We start from the raw sequence: 19,390 nt of genomic DNA on the forward strand, positions 1-19,390 counted from the left end.
GTAGATATTGAAACATGTACTGCAATTACTAAAAAAGGAGAGAAATGCATGAATATCTGTAATTATTGAGGTACTGTGGTGATAACATGGGAAATCAGCACAAAGTATGAACATAAGTCATACCAGTGTATGATTAAAGGTTTAAGAAATAAATATGCTCATTTGTCAAGGGAGACCAAATGTCTATACTTACTTCACTTAATACAAAGGCATACCCAGTTAAATAACATTGTTTAAATCTAGCAGTAAACAATAGTAGAGTTCACCTGGCAAAGAAGCACCGATAACTCTTGTTAATATACAAGGTGACTAATGTTATTTTGCTCTACGAAGATTAATTCTAGACAATAATGGTGGAAATATCCATAATGGGAGAACATATCATTAACAGGATACATTTCTGGTAACTCAACCTGAGTATATAAAATGAGCTTTAACAATCCAAGGAGCTGTACAATGGGGATGTTCTAAACCACTTTCCAACCCCCTACACATTAACATCATAAAGAAAATGTTGAGGTTTTGATTATATAACCCATTTAAATAGCTGTTGTTAATCCTACCATCGCCAAGGGGAATTTTCACAAATTCCTGTAGTTAGAATTTTTTCTTCACACCAAAAAGGTGTCCAACACCTTTGGTTCTGCAAGAGCCAAAGGTGTTGGACAGGATCCAATATTTCTTAACATCCTTGCAGCAAACAAGTACAAAAACTGAACCTTACAAAGTTACAGAATTTCAACATGTCCTTTCAGTTCACAACCCACTCATATACTAATTAGGCAAAATGTATCTAAAAATTCTCCAACACTGAATTTTAATTTTTTAAATGTTTAATACAAGTCATGCATTCATAAAAATAAAGATATCAGATTGTTAAAGAATAAGAACTGAAAAATCTAACATATCCATTATTTACAAAAAGACAACTTGAGAACATAAAATAAATAAATTGTGTACACTTTTTAATTCCTATTTTTTAAACATATCCGATTACAAATTACATCTTTATAATAAGATGAAATAAATACTTTCCGCGTATTATAGGTAGATTTGGAGAAATAAAATATAATTTCGTAATTATTCGTTCACATAATTAAAATAATTGATGAAATACACAAATTTATCTATAAAAGGTTAAGAATAAAAATTAAAAACCGATTTAAGAGAATCAACATTTAAATTCTTCAAATAAATTGTGTACACTTTTTAATTCCTATTTTTTAAACATATCCGATTACAAATTACATCTTTATAATAAGATGAAATAAATACTTTCCGCGTATTATAGGTAGATTTGGAGAAATAAAATATAATTTCGTAATTATTCGTTCACATAATTAAAATAATTGATGAAATACACAAATGTATCTATAAAAGGTTAAGAATAAAAATTAAAAACCGATTTAAGAGAATCAACATTTAAATTCTTCAAAAGTAAATATGCAGCAAAATTAGAACTATGAAGGGTACATTTATCATCCAAATTACAAATAAAATTATACTTTTTTCTTATGAAACAAGCAACTGAACATTTTACAAAAAAAAAACCAACATGGTTATGTTAACAAGCTAATTTTATCATGTTCAAGCAAAACTATTTGTCGGGATCATGTAGAAATTTAATACTTACATTTAATCTCCTTTTCCTCTTCTTTGGTTTCTTTGGTCTTTCTCATATCATCTCCCAAAAAGTCTGGCATCTCGATAGTAAGTTTTCCAACCTCACAGAAATATTAATAACAACGTTGACACAGCACCTTCTACTGAAACTCCCAGTGTTACCAACAGGTAGCAAAGGTTGTAAAGTTTCCTAGATTAACATTAAATAATTCATTGTTTCAAAATCAACAATAACTGAAACAATTCGGTTTACAGAATCATATTAGTCGCACTAAACAATAAATAAAAGAGACCAACTGATCAATAATTTATTAAGACTAAAACATAAATTATCTTTCATTCGGTATGGCTCCATCATTATTTAAACTGTCAACTTGAGATTATTAAAAAATGTAAAAAAATATGTAAAACTAGTATTGATGTTTAGCATTCTATGCTTAACAAAAACATTATTAAAAACAAGAAAATTATATGACAGTAAGTTAAATTACAGTAACTTAAATTTAACGAGTTATCTAGTTACAGGTTGACATACGGATTTGAGTACTAGATCGTGGATGCCAGTGTTCTTTGGTGGTTGGGTTTCAATTAACCACGTTTCAGAATGGTCGACCTGAGACTGTACAAGACTGCACTTCACCTACGTTCATACATGTCATTCACATTCATCCTCCGAAATAATGCCTTACGATGGTTCCGGAGGCTAAAGAAAAAAAAAGGTTGACATGTTAAAATTATTCTCTAATTTAGATAAAATCGGAACCAACTGCAATGTTTTCCACTTTTACTAAACTTATGTTCATCATACCTTCATCTGAAACGTAGATAACGGTATAGGCAAACTTTTATAGTATTCTGAATTAGGACGCAAATGATGAGTCTAAATCTACATTGATTTTTATTCTTTCCAGTTGCATCATCATAATTACAGCCGCCCAAAACAATTTTCCAATAATAATTTTATCAAACATGGCCCGTTGGTATTATTATACAATAAATAATTAATATATAATACCCACTGTTTGGAGTTTCGCTTTATATAGAAGTGAAACTTGGACAATCTGAGTATCTGAGAAGAAAAGATTAGAAGCTTTTGAAATGTGGTGCTATAGGAGAATGTTAAAAATCAGATGGGTGGATAAACTGACAAATGAAGAGGTATCGCGGCAAATAGATGAAGAAAGAAGCATTTGGAAAAATATAGTTAAAAGAAGAGACAGACTTATAGGCCACATAGTAAGGCATCCTGGAATACTCGCTTTAATATTAGAAGGAAAAAATTGTGTAGGCAAGCCACGTTTGGAATATGTAAAACAAATTGTTAGGGATGTAGGATGTAGAGGGTATACTGAAATGAAACGACTAGCACTAGATAGGGAATCTTGGAGAGTTGCATCAAACCAGTCAAATGACTGAAGACAAAAAAAAACCCACTTACCAACAATCTTTTAATGCGTCCTAACGCTTTCGGAAACGAATTCCATCTTCAGGAACTTAATTTTTTTTATTAACCAAAACGTTGTCGTCAAAAGTAGAATTATGTAAAGTGTGTAAAATATTTAAAGGTTGTTATCATGTATTAAAATGAATGGGTCATTCATTACTGGCACATTTTCTATGTGGAAAGGCTTACACATATAAGCTTGTAATTTGAATATAAGAAGTTCAAATTATTTTATAACTAAAAGAAGGAAAAAGAGATAACGTTTTTAAAAGTAATAAAAAATATTAAACGACTCACTTTCAAACGGAAAACATTCTAATTATTTGTTCGCTTACTTTTTATGTGAAGCTAAAAAGCTTCACGGTTATATTAGTAATATCAGCAATGTAAATACATTACAAACATAACTGTAGTGAAATTCAAAATGGTACATTACAAACTAGGTTAATTCTATAGTTCAACCAGGAATAATGAATGAACAGTTCTCCTTGTGAATTAAGAGTTGAAGGAGAAAAAATTAATTTAGTTTTTAAGACAAATTTAAATACCGTATTGTTCTCTCAACCACTAAATGAATGTATCTTCGTTCAATAACCAATCAATCAACTGATTAATGATTTTTACATCAGATGATTTTATTATTATATCTGATGAATTATATCACAATCTTCGTATAACTCTAAAAGTGATTGAAATTTATCAACTACTGGTTCATTAAGAAATTTCCCCCCAAAAATGTATTTAAAGCAATTGAAGCTGTTTATTTTAAATGATATTAATATCTTCAGAGTTTGTAAAACATTGTTGAGAATATGTTTTGTTATTTAAAAATTAAATTTTAGTTTTACTCTATGCATTAACATGAGATTGCTTTACCTAGCGCACCACACTTATATTTTATTGCTAACTTACAGTCGGGGTAAATTTTGTATCAGCAGTTTACAACCTGACTCAACAAAGCCTTCATCGTATCACAGTGCTTTGGTTCTGGTTATTGTCTATTATCCAAACTGAATATTTTTGTTCTTAGGTATACTGAGTGATTAATATAATGTAGTGCGAGAGGCTTTTTTAAAAATTTTCTTCTTTAAATGACAATTTTAAAGAAATGTTCTTCCTTATTAGATTTAATGGTAGCATTTATTATTTTATAAATAGGGTTGATCTTAATGAAATGTAGTAATAAAAATAATATATACAATTTTTATTATGGCATCAATTAGCTTTTCTGAGTTCAGCGAATTGTGTAGAATTTGCGGTTCAAAAACAAGTGTTTTGATGGGGTTGCATATTTTTGAACGTGAAGGTGATCTCCGACAAATATTTAAAAAGATTACGGCATGTCTTCCAATTCAGGTGTGTTTGAGAGGAGTTTTTAAATTTGCAAACTATTTTATTAACTTTAAAGAAATATATTTTCTGCATTTTATTCGGTCATTTCAATTGCTATTTTACACAAAATATTTCTGTTAAACTGCTTATTAAAAAATATTTTGACTTCAATTTTTTTCTGTACAGAAAGGAATAAGTAGATGTAATATTTATTCTGAATTGTTTATATTAAAAATGGAGTGGAATGATTAATTTTCTTCAACAATTACTGGAATATTAAGCTGCTTAAAAGACATTACGACGAGTTAATTTTGTGACTTGCTTAATTTACTAATGGTTATTCTTCTGTCAATTTGTAGCATCCAGTAGCATTTAATGAATTTTGTTTAGTAGTTACCCAGCAATGGAACATTGTGGCTAGGGTTGTGTACTTTTTAATTTAGGGTTTAATTTATATGGTTCCTTTTCTTTTTTTTTTGTTAATTTAGTTCAATGATCTTATGTTTTATATTTTCTGATTCGTTCCATTAAAGTACATTACGAAATATAGTACAATTTTTTATAAAAATTGTTATTATTATGATAGAAAGATTTAATTAAATAATTTTAAATAACCCTTTAGTATCTGTTATTAACTGGATTGTTAGAAATTGCTTACTTGTATCAATTCTAACCTTATTCAGTACTGTTATTTTGAAAAATTTCTGGTAAAATCATCGCGATATCAAAATGTGTAGTTATGAATTGGGAAGCATGTTTATGTTAAACAGCTCAACTGTTTACATTAACTTAAAGGGAAATGATAAAAAAAAAATTTTTCTGAGCTTTTTACATATTAAACAGCTTCCGTTTTTGTAATAATAAGTATGGTGTAATAGTCATGTATATATGTTTTTATGAATTGTTATAAGAATATTTTTTCATTCGATTTTAAGGGTAGGGATGAAAACTTAAAATTTCATGATTGTAATTATAATATTTTTTAGGTGTAAATTTATACAGTTTGAATTGAGGTGGAAGTTGTCCATTTTATTTAATTATAGTAAAATGTATAATGTCTGTGGTTTCAGAACCATTTATTCTTGTACATAAATTCAGTGCTAATTGAAACAACTCAAAATATTTTGGGAAAAGTAAGGTAGCTACTGTTCATTGACTTGGAAACATATTAACAATAGTCCAGTTTTTTTTTAATGGGATCTGATTCAGTAGTTCCCAGATTCTTGTTTCAGGTGTTTAATTCCTTATATGAATCATTGGGTTTAATTTTTTGGATGTAATCTCAGAGATAAAATTCTGAAGATGCGAGTCGGATAGTTGGGGCACTCCGTTCCTTACCCACTCTTACCAGACACTGTAAAATTGTCTTTATCATAAACTTGTACACAATATTGCATAGTGCAGAAGGAGTATCATTGAAATGTGATGAAAATAAAGGTGACCAGACGTAGAAAATAAATATAGCATTACTGCTGTGCACTATCTTGCATAAAAACTTTGTTTCTGTATATTTCATTGAGTATTATGCTAAGCTGTTGCCTGAATGAGTGTGTCAAGCAACTGAATCTATAATCCATAAAATGTAGACGTTCAGAAATTTGTTATTAGTAGTTTTTTAAGGCCTAATTGTAGGTTACAGTAATCATTTCTTGTTAACATTTAGAAATGGTGCCTAGATATAATAGGAATTAAAATACTACATTATGTAATATATATGTTAATATATTCATTAGATACCGCAGGATACCATAGATACTATATATATATTTTTACCCTGAAGTAGAGTTGAATATTCACATATTTATGAAAATTCATTAGGCTTGAATAAATTTATGTACACAGTTATATTAAAGCCAACAACAAACGTAAATTTTGTGTTAAAATGTAGATTATAACTGTAAAATAGCAGCATTAGTTAAGACATTGTTAATGTTGACTCAAATTTTTACATTGGTTGTTTTCAAGTTAAATGTTTTTAACCAATTTCAGCCTTTTTTATGACTAATGTAGAAGCCTTACTATTTACTGTTACTTTGAAGATTTATTTTTCTTTAGTAGAGAAAGGCCTCTGGTATCTGGTTCATGTAAGTTTTTTATATTGTTTAAATAGAACATTATTTTTTTTGTCAGTCATCATTGGCTTTTTTAGTGTAATCACTACACTAATTGACATTAATAAATGCCATATTTTAAGAAAATTAGTTGGGTTATTAGGGTGAAAAATAATACATATTCCTACCCAAAATGTCTTAGGTCCACCTAAGACATGTATTTATTTATACCTTTTTTTTGTGTTTATTAAGACTAACAGTAATTAAAGAAAAATCATAAACATATTCCTGCATTCCAAAGAGGGTTACCTTGATTTTTCTTTTCACTCCTTTTCTTATTTTTGTCTATCTCGCATTACAATTTTTCACATTTGTACTTCTTGCAAACAGTTTTTTCTTGCTGCCTAAACAAAAGAGCTGTTTATTCGAAAGGTTATCGGCTTATTTGAAATGAAAATGAAACTAAATAATGTAAAACAAACTTTAAAAATGATGAAAATAGACTTGAAAGTTAAAAAAAAAAACTGAAATTCTTTTTCATTTTTTTTAAGTGTCAAGTGTTGAAGTCAGCATGAAATTTAGAATTTGTTAGTGGTTTTGGTTGAATCCTTTAATTTGGCAGTTAAGAAATAAAGAATTGAAAATATTATTCTTTTAGCACCTGTTCTTTTTTAAAGTAGTTTTAATTTTTTTAGATTTTATTTTATCTTCATATCTGATTTTAATTCATTTGATGTCATCTGGTTTGCATAGTAGTAAAACTTACTTTTTTACTAATTGGGGTTTTAACAATTACATTTTCAATAAACCTTTATTTATTAGCTTATTTACATACCTATTTCATAGTGTATTTATAAAAACAAAAATGTATAGAAAGGCATTAGTATTTTTTGGTAGAATGCTAGTTTGTAGAATATGCTGTCAAAAGAACAGACTGCAGTATTTTATTAATATAGTAGATTAGTTAACATTTAATAGTAATTGTTAGTAAGACTGAGATTTTGCATAAATTTTTATGTATTAAAGATTGCTTTTGCGATCACAATACTTCCTTCACTTTGTACAAGGAAGTATTGTGATCGCGGAAAATTTCAGATTTCAACGGAAATATCCATTTTGACTAGTTTCGGCATGACGTCTGTATGTGTGTATCTCACACAACTCAAAAATGATTAGGTTGTTGAAATTTTGGATTTAGGACTGTTGTAACATCTAGTTGTGCACCTCCCCTTTTTATTGCAATTGACTGAACCAAAAGTGTCCAAAAAAGCCCTAAATCCAAAAAACTTTGTTTTTGGACTTTTTTTTAACTGCAGTAGTAAATACCTCATTGAGATCTTTTCAGTGGTATATAATAATAAGTGGTACTTATTTTTATTGGTTCCAGAGTAATAGCCAAATAAAATTTTAATTAATTAAATATTTGGATCTTATAAGGAGAAGGCACGCAGTTTGAATCAGACTTCATCTCCTTTTTTTAATTTTTTTTTATTTAAATATGTTGATTTATTAATAATAATAATTAACCACTGATTGTAAAAGATTTTTACAATAAATAAAAATCAGAAGTTATTAATGAAATAAAATTTTATGTACATTTAAAAAAAAAGTGTATATGTAATTTAATAGACGTACAATGAAGTCATGTAGTGTCCACATCAGATTTCTTAATAAGATTTTTATAAAAATGAGATTACTATTTGAGTGATTTACTCTTTAAAAAAATATGCATACAATTTTAACTTATTGACCTTTTATGACAAAGATTAATTGAGCTATCCTTAAGTAGAAATTAATACAGCTATTGTTACAGCAAACAAATTTACAATCTCTGTTGTATTATAACATTTGTTTTAATTATACATTAATTTTATGTTTTAATTTATTATTATTTATTTAACATTTCTTTTCAAATGCTGGTAACTTTTAAATGATTGATATATGTTATTATAATATTACATACCTTAATTACTCTGTGTTCTTCTGGGTACAGGTTCTTATGTATTACCCCGCAATAGAACATACATTCAAACTTCCAAAAACATTTAGCTTAAAAACTGATATTTTATTTGATTTAATTCTTGTTCTTTGAAATCTTCAGTATATATTCAGCAAGTTCGGTGTAGAACGCTTTTTAAAGTAAAATATTTTCTTTGTAAATAGTTAAAAATTCAATGTATATTTTTATTGCTTGAAATATTTTGGTAAAAATCCATCCTTAGCTAGAAAATTATACAAAAAATTTTGCTGGAAGACCTTCATACATTAATCTTTTTAGATAACTAAAAAAAATCAAAGAAATATTAATTTTGTTTGTTGAAAGTTTTTCTTTAAGTACATCATTGGTTGTGTAATTTTTTGGGAATTCTGAAAAAGAGGCAAGTTTAGTAATTTTTAGTTAACTTAATTTTAAGTAAATGCCAAATTATTTTTCATAAAAAGTATGCAGTCCAAAGGTAAATATTTCAAGAGAAAATTTAACAGAAGCTGATTTCAGTCATGTAAATTGGTTAGTTTAGTTAAAATAATTTCATTCTTCAACTTCATTAACACTTTTTTTGTCTATCATATGTAATCTCAAACAAACAGAAATCAAGATAATAGACTAAAATAATAATGTAGAAAAATTGAAAAAATTAGCTTTTACTTCTGTTACTATAAAATGTAGATGTTAGAAAATATTTTATATTTACGTACATACAGCTAACTTTATCTGAATGTGTTGTTCAGGAATTAAAAATATTACCACATGAAAAATGACTGTAATATATATCATTGTTTCAGTTTAAGTATCATTGTTTACAAAGTAATATAAATTTTGCTCAGTATTAGTTATGTAAAACTGTCACGACTAAAAGTGGTACAAGAGTAATTTATTTCTTCTTTTACCACTAAAAGTGGTATAAAGAGTGGTTCTTGGTAATGATGTTTGCTTTTAACTAAGGAGTATTTCAGTTGCTGAATACACAAATAAGTGCATTATTTATACTAATCATATGGACATGAGTGTTAAGTTATGTTATTAGTACCATATGATATATTTCTTATTTCTGTATTCAGTAAAAATAATTTATATTTTACCACAAGCTGTTCAGTATTACCAACATCTATTCTGAAGTAATAGTGTCTTAGTCATTTACATGGACTCCAAATTTGAATTCTATTCTAGCTTAGAATATTTTATATGTCATAAAATTTCTCTTTGTACAAATGCACAAGCTTCAAGCACATCTAGTAAATTATTAATCTAATCTACATTGAAGAAATTAAATAAATAAATGGATAGCCTTACACATTATATTTATTTAATTACATGGTCTGGAAAGTCATTGTACATTATACAATTTTTACATTACATATATATATATATATATATCTGTACCTATAAAGCTACTTGCCCTGATGAGTTTAAAGGGTTAAAATGGAGCAGCAGGGTAATTTCTTGGTAACAAATGAAGATATGTAATTGTTTTTTGTGTGTAATCTTTATGTAAAATATCAAAAAACTAATTTGTAAATTTTTTGAAATTCCGAGTTTAAAGGGTTAAAATGATTTTGAATTTTTTTTTAAACTGAGTATTTTTTTAATTTCTTGGTAACAAATAAAGATATGTGTAATTTTCATGCTTTTTTGTCTTCAGTCATTTGACTGGTTTGATGCAGCTCTCCAAGATTCCCTATCTAGTGCTAGTCGTTTCATTTCGGTATACCTCCTACTTCCTACATCCCTAACAATTTGTTTTACATATTACAAACTTTGCCTGCCTACACAATTTTTTCCTTCTACCTGCCCCTCCAATATTAGAGCGACTATTCTAGGATGCCTTAATATATGGCTTATAACTGTCTCTGTCCCTTCTTTTAACTATATTTTTCCAAATGTTTCTTTCTTCATCAATTTGCCGCAACACCTCTTTATTTGTCATTTTATCCACCCACCAATTTTTATGTAAATATCTAAAAACCAGTTTCCAGATTTTTCAAAATTCAATCTTGAAAGGATTGAAGAAAGGTAAAGAAATTTTAAGAATGTTTGCAAATTTTCACCATTTCCAACTATATTAAACGAGATATTCACTAGATGGGGCTTGCAAATACTCATAAATATCTAAAAACCATTTTCTGGGTTTTTTTCATTGTGCATGATGCGACTGGCTGTACCTGTCTCCAGTTATTTGAAAAAAAACATAAAAGTAATTAAAAAACTAAAAAAAAGAGAGAAATAATGTACAATCACCTCATGGTGGTGTTTGGGTAATGCTAAGAACTGGGCAAAATACATTTTACAGGTAACTAGTTATAACTATTGTTTTTAAGATGGAGGCCAACTGTTTTGAAACCCACATTCTTAGATCACTCAAAGTTTCAGGTCCTGTACTGAACAAATTGTTGCTCTGAAGAAATTACAATACACTGATATTTTTAATAAATTGAACAGGCTTTAATTTTTATTTATCATTATCTTTTCACAACCATGAGTTTAATGAATATAGTGGGTTAGAGTCATTTACATGGACTCCAAATTTGAATTCTATTCTAGCTTAGAATATTTTATATGTCATAAAATTTCTCTTTGTACAAATGCACAAGCTTCAAGCACATCTAGTAAATTATTAATCTAATCTACATTGAAGAAATTAAATAAATAAATGGATAGCCTTACACATTATATTTATTTAATGGCTGGCTAGATGGGATGGGTGAGTGAAGCGAGCTAGGACTGTCTTATACCCCATGACCACAATGGGAAACACAAATAACCATATAGCTCGGGCACTACGGGCATGCTAAAAATGACGATTAATAAGTCTCAAGGACAATAGTGTAAGTTGGCAGGCATTGACTTAAGAGGGGACTGTTTCTCTCACGGGCAATTTTATGTGGCCTTTTTTTTACCCAAAACTGGCCTTGCCGCGGTTGACACACTCACTCTTGGGGGGATGCCTTTCAACCTCTAACATCCTGGGTGACCATGCAGAGTTCGGTTATGCCGTTCCCAGCAGTACCACCCAATCCCCATTCACTCATCAGAAGGACACCTCAGCATTCCACCCCTCATGAATGGGTCTATCCACCCATCCCTATTCTAACATTTCACACGAGCATTACCCCTCTTTGACCTCCTCTGTGGCCTTCTTCATGATCCTACTTATCATTCCAGCTATCATCTTCCAATTTCTTTCACCGTGAAGCATAGCCTTAATAATGTTCTCTGGAGTTACTACTCCAACTCTGCAAAGTACCTCACACCTCTCCTCTACCCATCTTGGGTAATGGAAAGTAGTATGCTCTACCATGTTTATGTTCACACAGTAGAGACATATGTCAGATCTACTCTTCCTCTTATGAAGGTGGCTGTTAAATCAGCTGTGGACCATCATAAACTGGGTGAGCTCTCCATGTCTCCTCTGAAGCCACAGTTTTATGGACAGAATCAGCCGCTATGTCCACCGCCCAACCTCAGCTCTGTTCCACCTATTTTGCCAGTTAACCTCTAATTCTTCCTTGGCACTACCTTTACTGCTCCCCGTGGCTCTCAGTTCTTTCCGCCGCCAATACTACAGGGAGGGGAGCAATGACACGATCTGAACTGCCTCCATTATGACTGTTCGATATGTGTATGCCACCCCATTTGCCAACTGCCTTTGAAGCCTCTCCAATTTACTTACAGCCTTCTTATCAAGGGCTCACTTCCACACCATTGCATAAAGGCTGACGGACCAAGCCATCAAAGCCAACATCCTGTGCTTGGATGTACTTGGCCCACCAACCTTACTCATTAATCTGGAGACAGCTGATAATTTCCTGTTAGCCCTGTCAACTTTCTGTTACATGAGGCTGAAAGGAGTGTTTGGAATCAATCCAAATGCCCTCTTATGTAGCCCTACTCACTGGCTCAATATCAACTCCTGTAACAGAGCCTAATATCCTGCATACATCCTCCTACCTGCCATAACTACCACTCTAGTTTTTTCCACCGCCAAGCTAAGATTTCTCTCTGCTAACTACTTGTTTAGCAAGTCAACGGCTACATTACCATGGCATATAACCTCCTCCGTTCTCCCAATGATTACTAATGAAACATCATTGGCAAACACAGTAATATGGATACCCTCTGGAAAACTCAACCTGAGGATGCCATCATAAACAATGTTCCACAGATTAGGTCCCAACACCGAACCCTGTGGAACATCACACCCTACTTCAATCTCTAGCTCCTGCTCCTCAGCCACTCCTACAACCGCAATGTTTGTGAAGTAATTCTGCAGGATCCTTATTAAATATGGATTAACATCATCCTCCTTAATTCCTGTAGGATGCATCCAAACGATAGTGCGTTGAATGCATTACACACATCTTACAATGCCACCGCAGGGATGGCCCTTGTCCTCCATGTGCCTGCAGCTGCTTCATCCGCCAGGCCCATCACTATTCACTGCATGCATTGTGGTGCACCCCTCTGATAGCCATACTACAGCTCACTGAATCCTCCTTTCCTATCCACCTCCTCCAGCAGCCTCTCCACAATTACTCTCTCAAATAGTTCACTCAAACAACTGAGAAGGCACAGTGGTTGAAACCTGTTCGAGTCTCCCACTCTGCTCTCTCCCTTCTTCAACATACACCTTGACCCTCTTCCATTCCTCTGGCCAACAACCCTTAAAACTGCATTCTATTAAACGCCATTTGAATCTGGCACAGCACCACCTCAACTACCACAACCATGGGGTGCTCATTTAGCACCCCATCCAGGCTTGGACTTTTCTTTCCAGATAGCCTTCTTTCTGTCTGTTGAATCTCCTCCAAAGAAAAAGGGGGATCTTCACAGCCACTACCTCTGTTCACTTCCCAGTCTGACATTGGGGTAAAACCTCCTCTAAACATCTACTCATAATTTCCACCGAGAGAACAGGTAGCGCCCTACCAGACTTGACAGATATTATCCTGTAGGCACTACCCCAGATGTTCTCATCTAATTTTGAGCAAAGCTCCCTCCATTTGTCTTTCTTACTTTTCTGAATAGCTCTTCTATACTCCCCTCTTTTGTAACGACCAACCTCCTCCTCATCATTGTAGACCCTCCTCCTAGCTCCTTGCATCAGATGTACCACCAATATACACAGTTATCACATCGACGTCCACACATCAGTGATTCCTCAACCGCTCTGGACACCACCTTGGTCAGATGTCCAGGCGTTATTTCCTCCAAATGCCCAATGTGCTCCACTATCCTACTTTTAAATTTTTGAGCCCTGTTTCAGAAATAATCTTCCTCTCTTATTTATTAAGAAATTAAATGGATTAAGTACTTTCCAGTCCCTTGCTGTCTGAGTCACCCCTGGTAAGACAAATGTTACATTGATGAAAGAACACCCATTCACCCTCACCAAGGTTCGCCTCACCATCATTCAGATAAATTAGTCTGTGCCCCCCAACCATCTCTTCAAGAAGTGTTCCTCTCAAGTTGGTGATATTACCTCCCCATGCCACACTTTTGGCATTTAAATCACCTGCCAACCAAATGTTTCCTAGTTCGATACATTACCAAGCTAAGCCCTCCAAATTTTCCTCAAAGTACTGGACACTACAATTTGGCATAATATACACACTGAACATCACCATCTCATTAAACTCAGCCCACACAAACCCTCTACCCTTTCCACATGAGAGTAGACGTCTCCTTGTGATGACTATTAAAACCGCACTCATCACCACATCTACCACCTATCCACTTTCTGCAACTTTTCTCCAGTTGGGCTCTGACACCACCAGCAGGTCCACATCCAGCCTCTTTCCTAACTCCAGCAATGCATTATGTACCGCCACACTCCTATTAAGGTTCAGTTGCAGGAACTTTACCATCTTTGGGCTTACATAGGGCACTACCCATTCAATGCCCTGACTCTCCACATTTCAAACACTTAGTCTGCACCTTACAGTCTACAGACTTGTGCTCATCACCACCACAGTTAAAGCACATGACTGACCTGCCATGTCCTCTACAACCTGCAGCCATGTGCCCCATCCAGACATTTGTAACACCTGGGCTCATCTCTATTAAGGGAAACCCTGCAGAGCACCCAATTCACTCTGACCCTCCTCATAGCTGCTAGTCCCGCAGCTGTTGCCGCTGCCATGGTAACAACCACACTCTTAGTATTGTCATATGCTGGCCTAAGCATAACCACCTTCATCTCACCTTTCTGATCACCAGAGGCTTCTCTAATAGCCGCCACTATCTCTTTCTCGGCAAATCCCAATTCCAAGTTTTTAAGGTAAAGAAACCCATGCTTACTCAGCCCGCAAGTAACATTAACTCCCACTAATTTATTCTTGATAACCCTCGATACCTCCTCACACTCCTTCTTAGGGGCTTTCACTCTGACTTGGCAGGGATTCCCCAGCACCCTTCTTCATTGACATTGTGTCGCCGAAGTCAATCCTACTTGCACCCTCCTTCACTTTCTTTAATAACCCCTCAGTACAATCATGCCAGTACCCTTACCACCATTCTACTGTACTCGCTTAGTTCCACCTGCAGTCTCCTTTGACTGCTCAACAACATAAGACTTGAAATTTCTCTTTCAACCTTCTACCTCAGTACTCCAGCAATTTTTTACCTATCATACCATTCTTATCTGCAGCCAAACCAAACTTCACAGCTGCCTTAACCTCGTTCAACTTCTTCAAGGCCCTATAAACATCCTCTGCCACCACCTTCCCACCTTCCTTGAAATCCATCACTACCATCGTGAAAACTCGATTATGTCTGTCCTGGACCAAACCTCTGAGGACCTCCGCCTGATCACACACAGACACAAGCTGCCCCTTTCTAAGCTTGCCTTGCTTGAGCAACCTCTACAACGACGGTGCCCTCTCTAATACCTTCTCAAACTGTGCCCTATTAGATATATTATACAGCACCACTATACCCTGTCCAACAACCTCAAAAATGTAGATTCTGTCATGTACTCATTTTGTGAGAAAACCTCCAATGGCTACCATCTGCTAACCAACGCCAGGATCTCCTCCTTCATCACTCCCTCTTCAATCTGGTCCATCAGCCTCCTACTTTCCACTTGCATAGTCTGAGAGGCCGACTCCTTAACTTCACTCCTTTAAATTTTATGTGGCTTGCTCTACAGTAAGTTTATGTAGAAGCTTATTCATGTAGCATCACAAAAAAAAATACCAAAATTTTCATTAAATGTCGTGACAGGGATGTAATGAAAATCTAAAAACAATAGTCATGACTAAATAATTGTTATTTATTAATCAGTAAGTTTACTATTAAAAAAATATTGCATGTGAAGTCATGACAGGGACCACTAGTAGATATATTAAAGAATATCCTGACTGCTTGATAATCAACACCGAGCAAAATTACTGAAAATAAATTAATGAAAATTTGTTGTATACATGTTCTTCTTGTGGTGTAGTTGAACTCTAAGAAAGGATTTTTTGAAATTCTGAGTTTAAAGGGTGAAAATGGACTAACAATGAAATTTATTATTTTTAAACAGTTTTCTGTAATAAATGAAGATATAATTTTGATCTTTGGGATGTGTACTCTTCATGTGAATATATGAAAACCAATCTCTACATTTTTCAAAATATGACCTTGAAAGGGGTCGAAGAAAGGTAAAAAATTACAAAAAATGATTGCAAATTTTCCCCATTTCCGACTGTATTAAATATTTACTCGATGTGGGCTTGCAAATACTTTTCAAATAAATGTCTTAAAACCATTTTTGGGTTCTTGAATTTTTGCCGTTTTATGATACCATTGTTGAATCAATCCTTATGAGATTTGTTAACATTGTGATGGAAATTTATATTTTTAATTCTTCTGATTATATATTTTATAAGTGAAACCGTGATTGTAAATTTAAAAACCAATTGTTTTTTAACTCCTGTACTGACCAAACTAAACTGTTGCTCTGAAGAAATTACAATGTACTGATACTTCTTATAAATTGAACGGCTTTAATTTTTATTTATCATTATTATTATCACAAGCATGAGTTAAATGAACCCATGGCGGGGGGTTCAAGGAGCAGAGCCCCTGGGTAGATGGGAAGAGTGAGCAAAGCAAGTCCTGATCGACAAAACATCCCTGACCACTACAGGAAATTCAAGTAACCACATAGTACAGGCAAAGCTGTGATGGGAATACTTATTTTAATTATAAAAATGAATTACTTTATTAATTTTAATTAATCTTTAAAACGACTAAAACCTGCAATTACTCTGTTGATTTGACTAATTATATAAATTAATTTGAGATGTCATTTTTGGTATAAATCACAATTTACTTCAACACTATTCCAGATGCTATTTCCACCTTTTGTAATTGTTTAGAAGTTCTCTGAGATATTTTACACTTTCCAAAAAGTGTTTTGTAAAAATTATGCCTGTGGGATCATATTAATTTGTGAAATGTGTAAATGACTTTCTGAAAAATTATTCAACTGACTTTCACGAAACGAAAATAACAGATCTGATTGTAGATTCTGTAGTTGGTTATTTATATATATATATTAGTTTATCTATTTAGTCAGCTGATTAATTTTTCAGAAAGTCATTTACACATTTCACAAATTATATATAATTAGATATATGAAAAAACAAGATGATTTACTTTTATTTATTTATATCTGTGGACATATTTATATTTACATAATACTAAGTAATACATTACTTTAACAATGTAGTTGTTAATTTTACATATTTTTTAATTAGAAATGTTAAGAAACTTATAAAAAATATCTAAAAAGTAATTCCTAATTTGTACAATTTACATCTACTTTCAGAAAGTTACTTTAAGTTTAAAACAAAACATGTAATAGGGTATATTATTATAGCTTTAGTTAGTCATTTACCTTAACCTTACTTTACCTTAACTTGAACTTATCAAATACATTGTACATTGTAAATAAGTTCCGTTGGGATTATCACCTATCGAGCAGGTAATAAGGAAGAAGATATCAAGGATAAGGAAAAGGGATAATGGTGAGAACAGAAATTGATTCGTAAAGGAACTGTAGAAATAACAGAACCAAATTCACTGGAAATCATAAGTTTCTTTTTCTCCTGAAATTCAAGGACCACCATAGAACAGGTATAGGGTTCCTAATACAAGATTTCCTCTCAACCCTTGAATTGTTTATGGCATTTGTGAATATCCCAACTGAAATATCAACTTTTCTGTTTGATTCCATTGGATGAGTATTCCTTAATAGAAATCAATGTTCCTTTACTGTGGGAGGGAGCAGCACATTACTGATTAAAATTGTGTTGTGACCAAAATAAAATATATGCTACTTTTCCTCTGAACGTTAAAGTGTCGGAAACAGAATTTTATTTAAGGAAAACATTCTTAATGCTCATTTCCAGGATTTTTTAGCATGTGATTTTGTAGCTGAACCATATTAACCATTCAGTCAGACCACTACTGCAGAATATTCAACATGTATGAGTGTTTCTGATTAATGTTAGAGAGTAATATTTTCTTTAGTTTATTCTTAGGTAAACATTTTCCAAGGTACTTGCAATCTCTCTGTGGGCTAATTGCTACTCTGCTTTCTCAATTTCCTTTTCCTTGATTTTTTCTTTCTTGGGTAGATACTGCGGAAATTGGGTCAGCTTCCATATTATTTGTGTTTAAATAAGGCTGAATAAGCAGTAACCACTGGTTAGTAGTGGTCTAGTGGTTAGTATCTGGTGTTTAGTTTCCGATGCTTGGTGGGTTTGCAACTTTATCTCCGGACTTACCCATTACCACTAGTTTGTGTTTGATGTACTTATAAAAAAAATAATTACATCAGTTTTTTTGCTCTTATTTAAGTTCATAGGTTACATAGTGAATCATCATGATTGTCTGTCCTGAGAAAGGACCTTTGCATTATGTTCATTTGCAGTTACACTTGTTCGAGTTCTTTATTACTGCCATTTCCTTTTAGGTTATGTTTTATTTTTACTCTTTTCCAAAAACATTTGCCTCGTTTACAACTTCTAGTGCTGTTTTTATCAGAAATTTTCCTCTCACAATATGTCCCAGTCAGCCTTCCTATTCTGAATTGTTGTGCATAATCTTATATTATTCACTCGCTTCATTACTGATTCATTTTTTATAACCATTCATTAAATTTCAATCATTATTCTTCATGATTACATTTCAAATTCTTGCAAACTTTCCCCTTTTTTGTAATATCTATATCTCCCATACAGAGGTATACTGCTAACATATTACTTTACAACCTTCTTCAAGTCCTAATTGCATCTTATATCAAAACTGATTTTTTTTTTAATTCTTACTTAGTTATTGTTATTGTTTTCACTTCATTTTTACTTTTGCAAATTTCTGATAATGTGATACCTAAAACACCCATATTGTCTTGTTCAATTCTTCCTTCTTTTGTGATAGCCACATAAAAGACACTCTTCCATTACTTCTGTTTTCCCAACATTCATTTTCATACCACATTAAGTTACAATAACTGTACTTTTGAAGTTTTCTGTTGAATATTTGGTGCTTAGTGCTTAGATGTTAGAATTTATATTTGGAGCATTAGTTCAATTATACATTAGGGTCACAAATCTATAATCTTTTTGTGTATTTAAATGTACATGTTAATTAAAATATATCATGTTTTTTATTTAAACTTGTAAAATGTTAGTAAAGTAAACCCCTTTGTACTAAAAATTAAATTATTTTGGGGTCCCGTTTGAGATGTTTACTAGACAGTAAACATCATGAAAATTTGCCTTAAAAATGTGAGTTCAGTTATAAAGAAAAATTTTGATTGTTTATCATATTATATTTGTGCTAGTCACAACAGATCATACTGACCCAAGCCTTTTCATCCACTTCTATCGGTCTATTACTTCAGGATTTTTTTACATCATTCACAAAGTATCTTGTCAAAGTGTAAATAAG

The 19,390-nt window shown here is 32.2% G+C and overlaps 2 protein-coding genes across 2 annotated transcripts in view; one reads left to right on the forward strand and one right to left on the reverse strand.

Annotated features, from left to right (window-relative positions):
- Rpt1 (26S proteasome regulatory subunit Rpt1) overlaps nucleotides 1-1,783 on the reverse strand; it is a 47,709-nt gene extending 45,926 nt beyond the window's left edge. The window contains exon 1 of the mRNA XM_075353803.1: nucleotides 1,634-1,783. Within this exon, the coding sequence (XP_075209918.1) occupies nucleotides 1,634-1,703 (70 nt within the window). The 5' untranslated portion in view covers nucleotides 1,704-1,783. The remainder of the gene's footprint in view (nucleotides 1-1,633) is intronic.
- Nucleotides 1,784-4,028: 2,245 nt separating this feature from the next.
- The window catches only part of LOC142317334 (uncharacterized), a 35,457-nt gene continuing 20,095 nt past the window's right edge, over nucleotides 4,029-19,390 (forward strand). The window contains exon 1 of the mRNA XM_075353804.1: nucleotides 4,029-4,423. Within this exon, the coding sequence (XP_075209919.1) occupies nucleotides 4,277-4,423 (147 nt within the window). The 5' untranslated portion in view covers nucleotides 4,029-4,276. The remainder of the gene's footprint in view (nucleotides 4,424-19,390) is intronic.

The sequence above is a fragment of the Lycorma delicatula genome, chromosome 1 (genome assembly GCF_047948215.1).
Source record: "Lycorma delicatula isolate Av1 chromosome 1, ASM4794821v1, whole genome shotgun sequence".
Taxonomy (NCBI): Eukaryota; Metazoa; Arthropoda; class Insecta; order Hemiptera; family Fulgoridae; genus Lycorma; species Lycorma delicatula.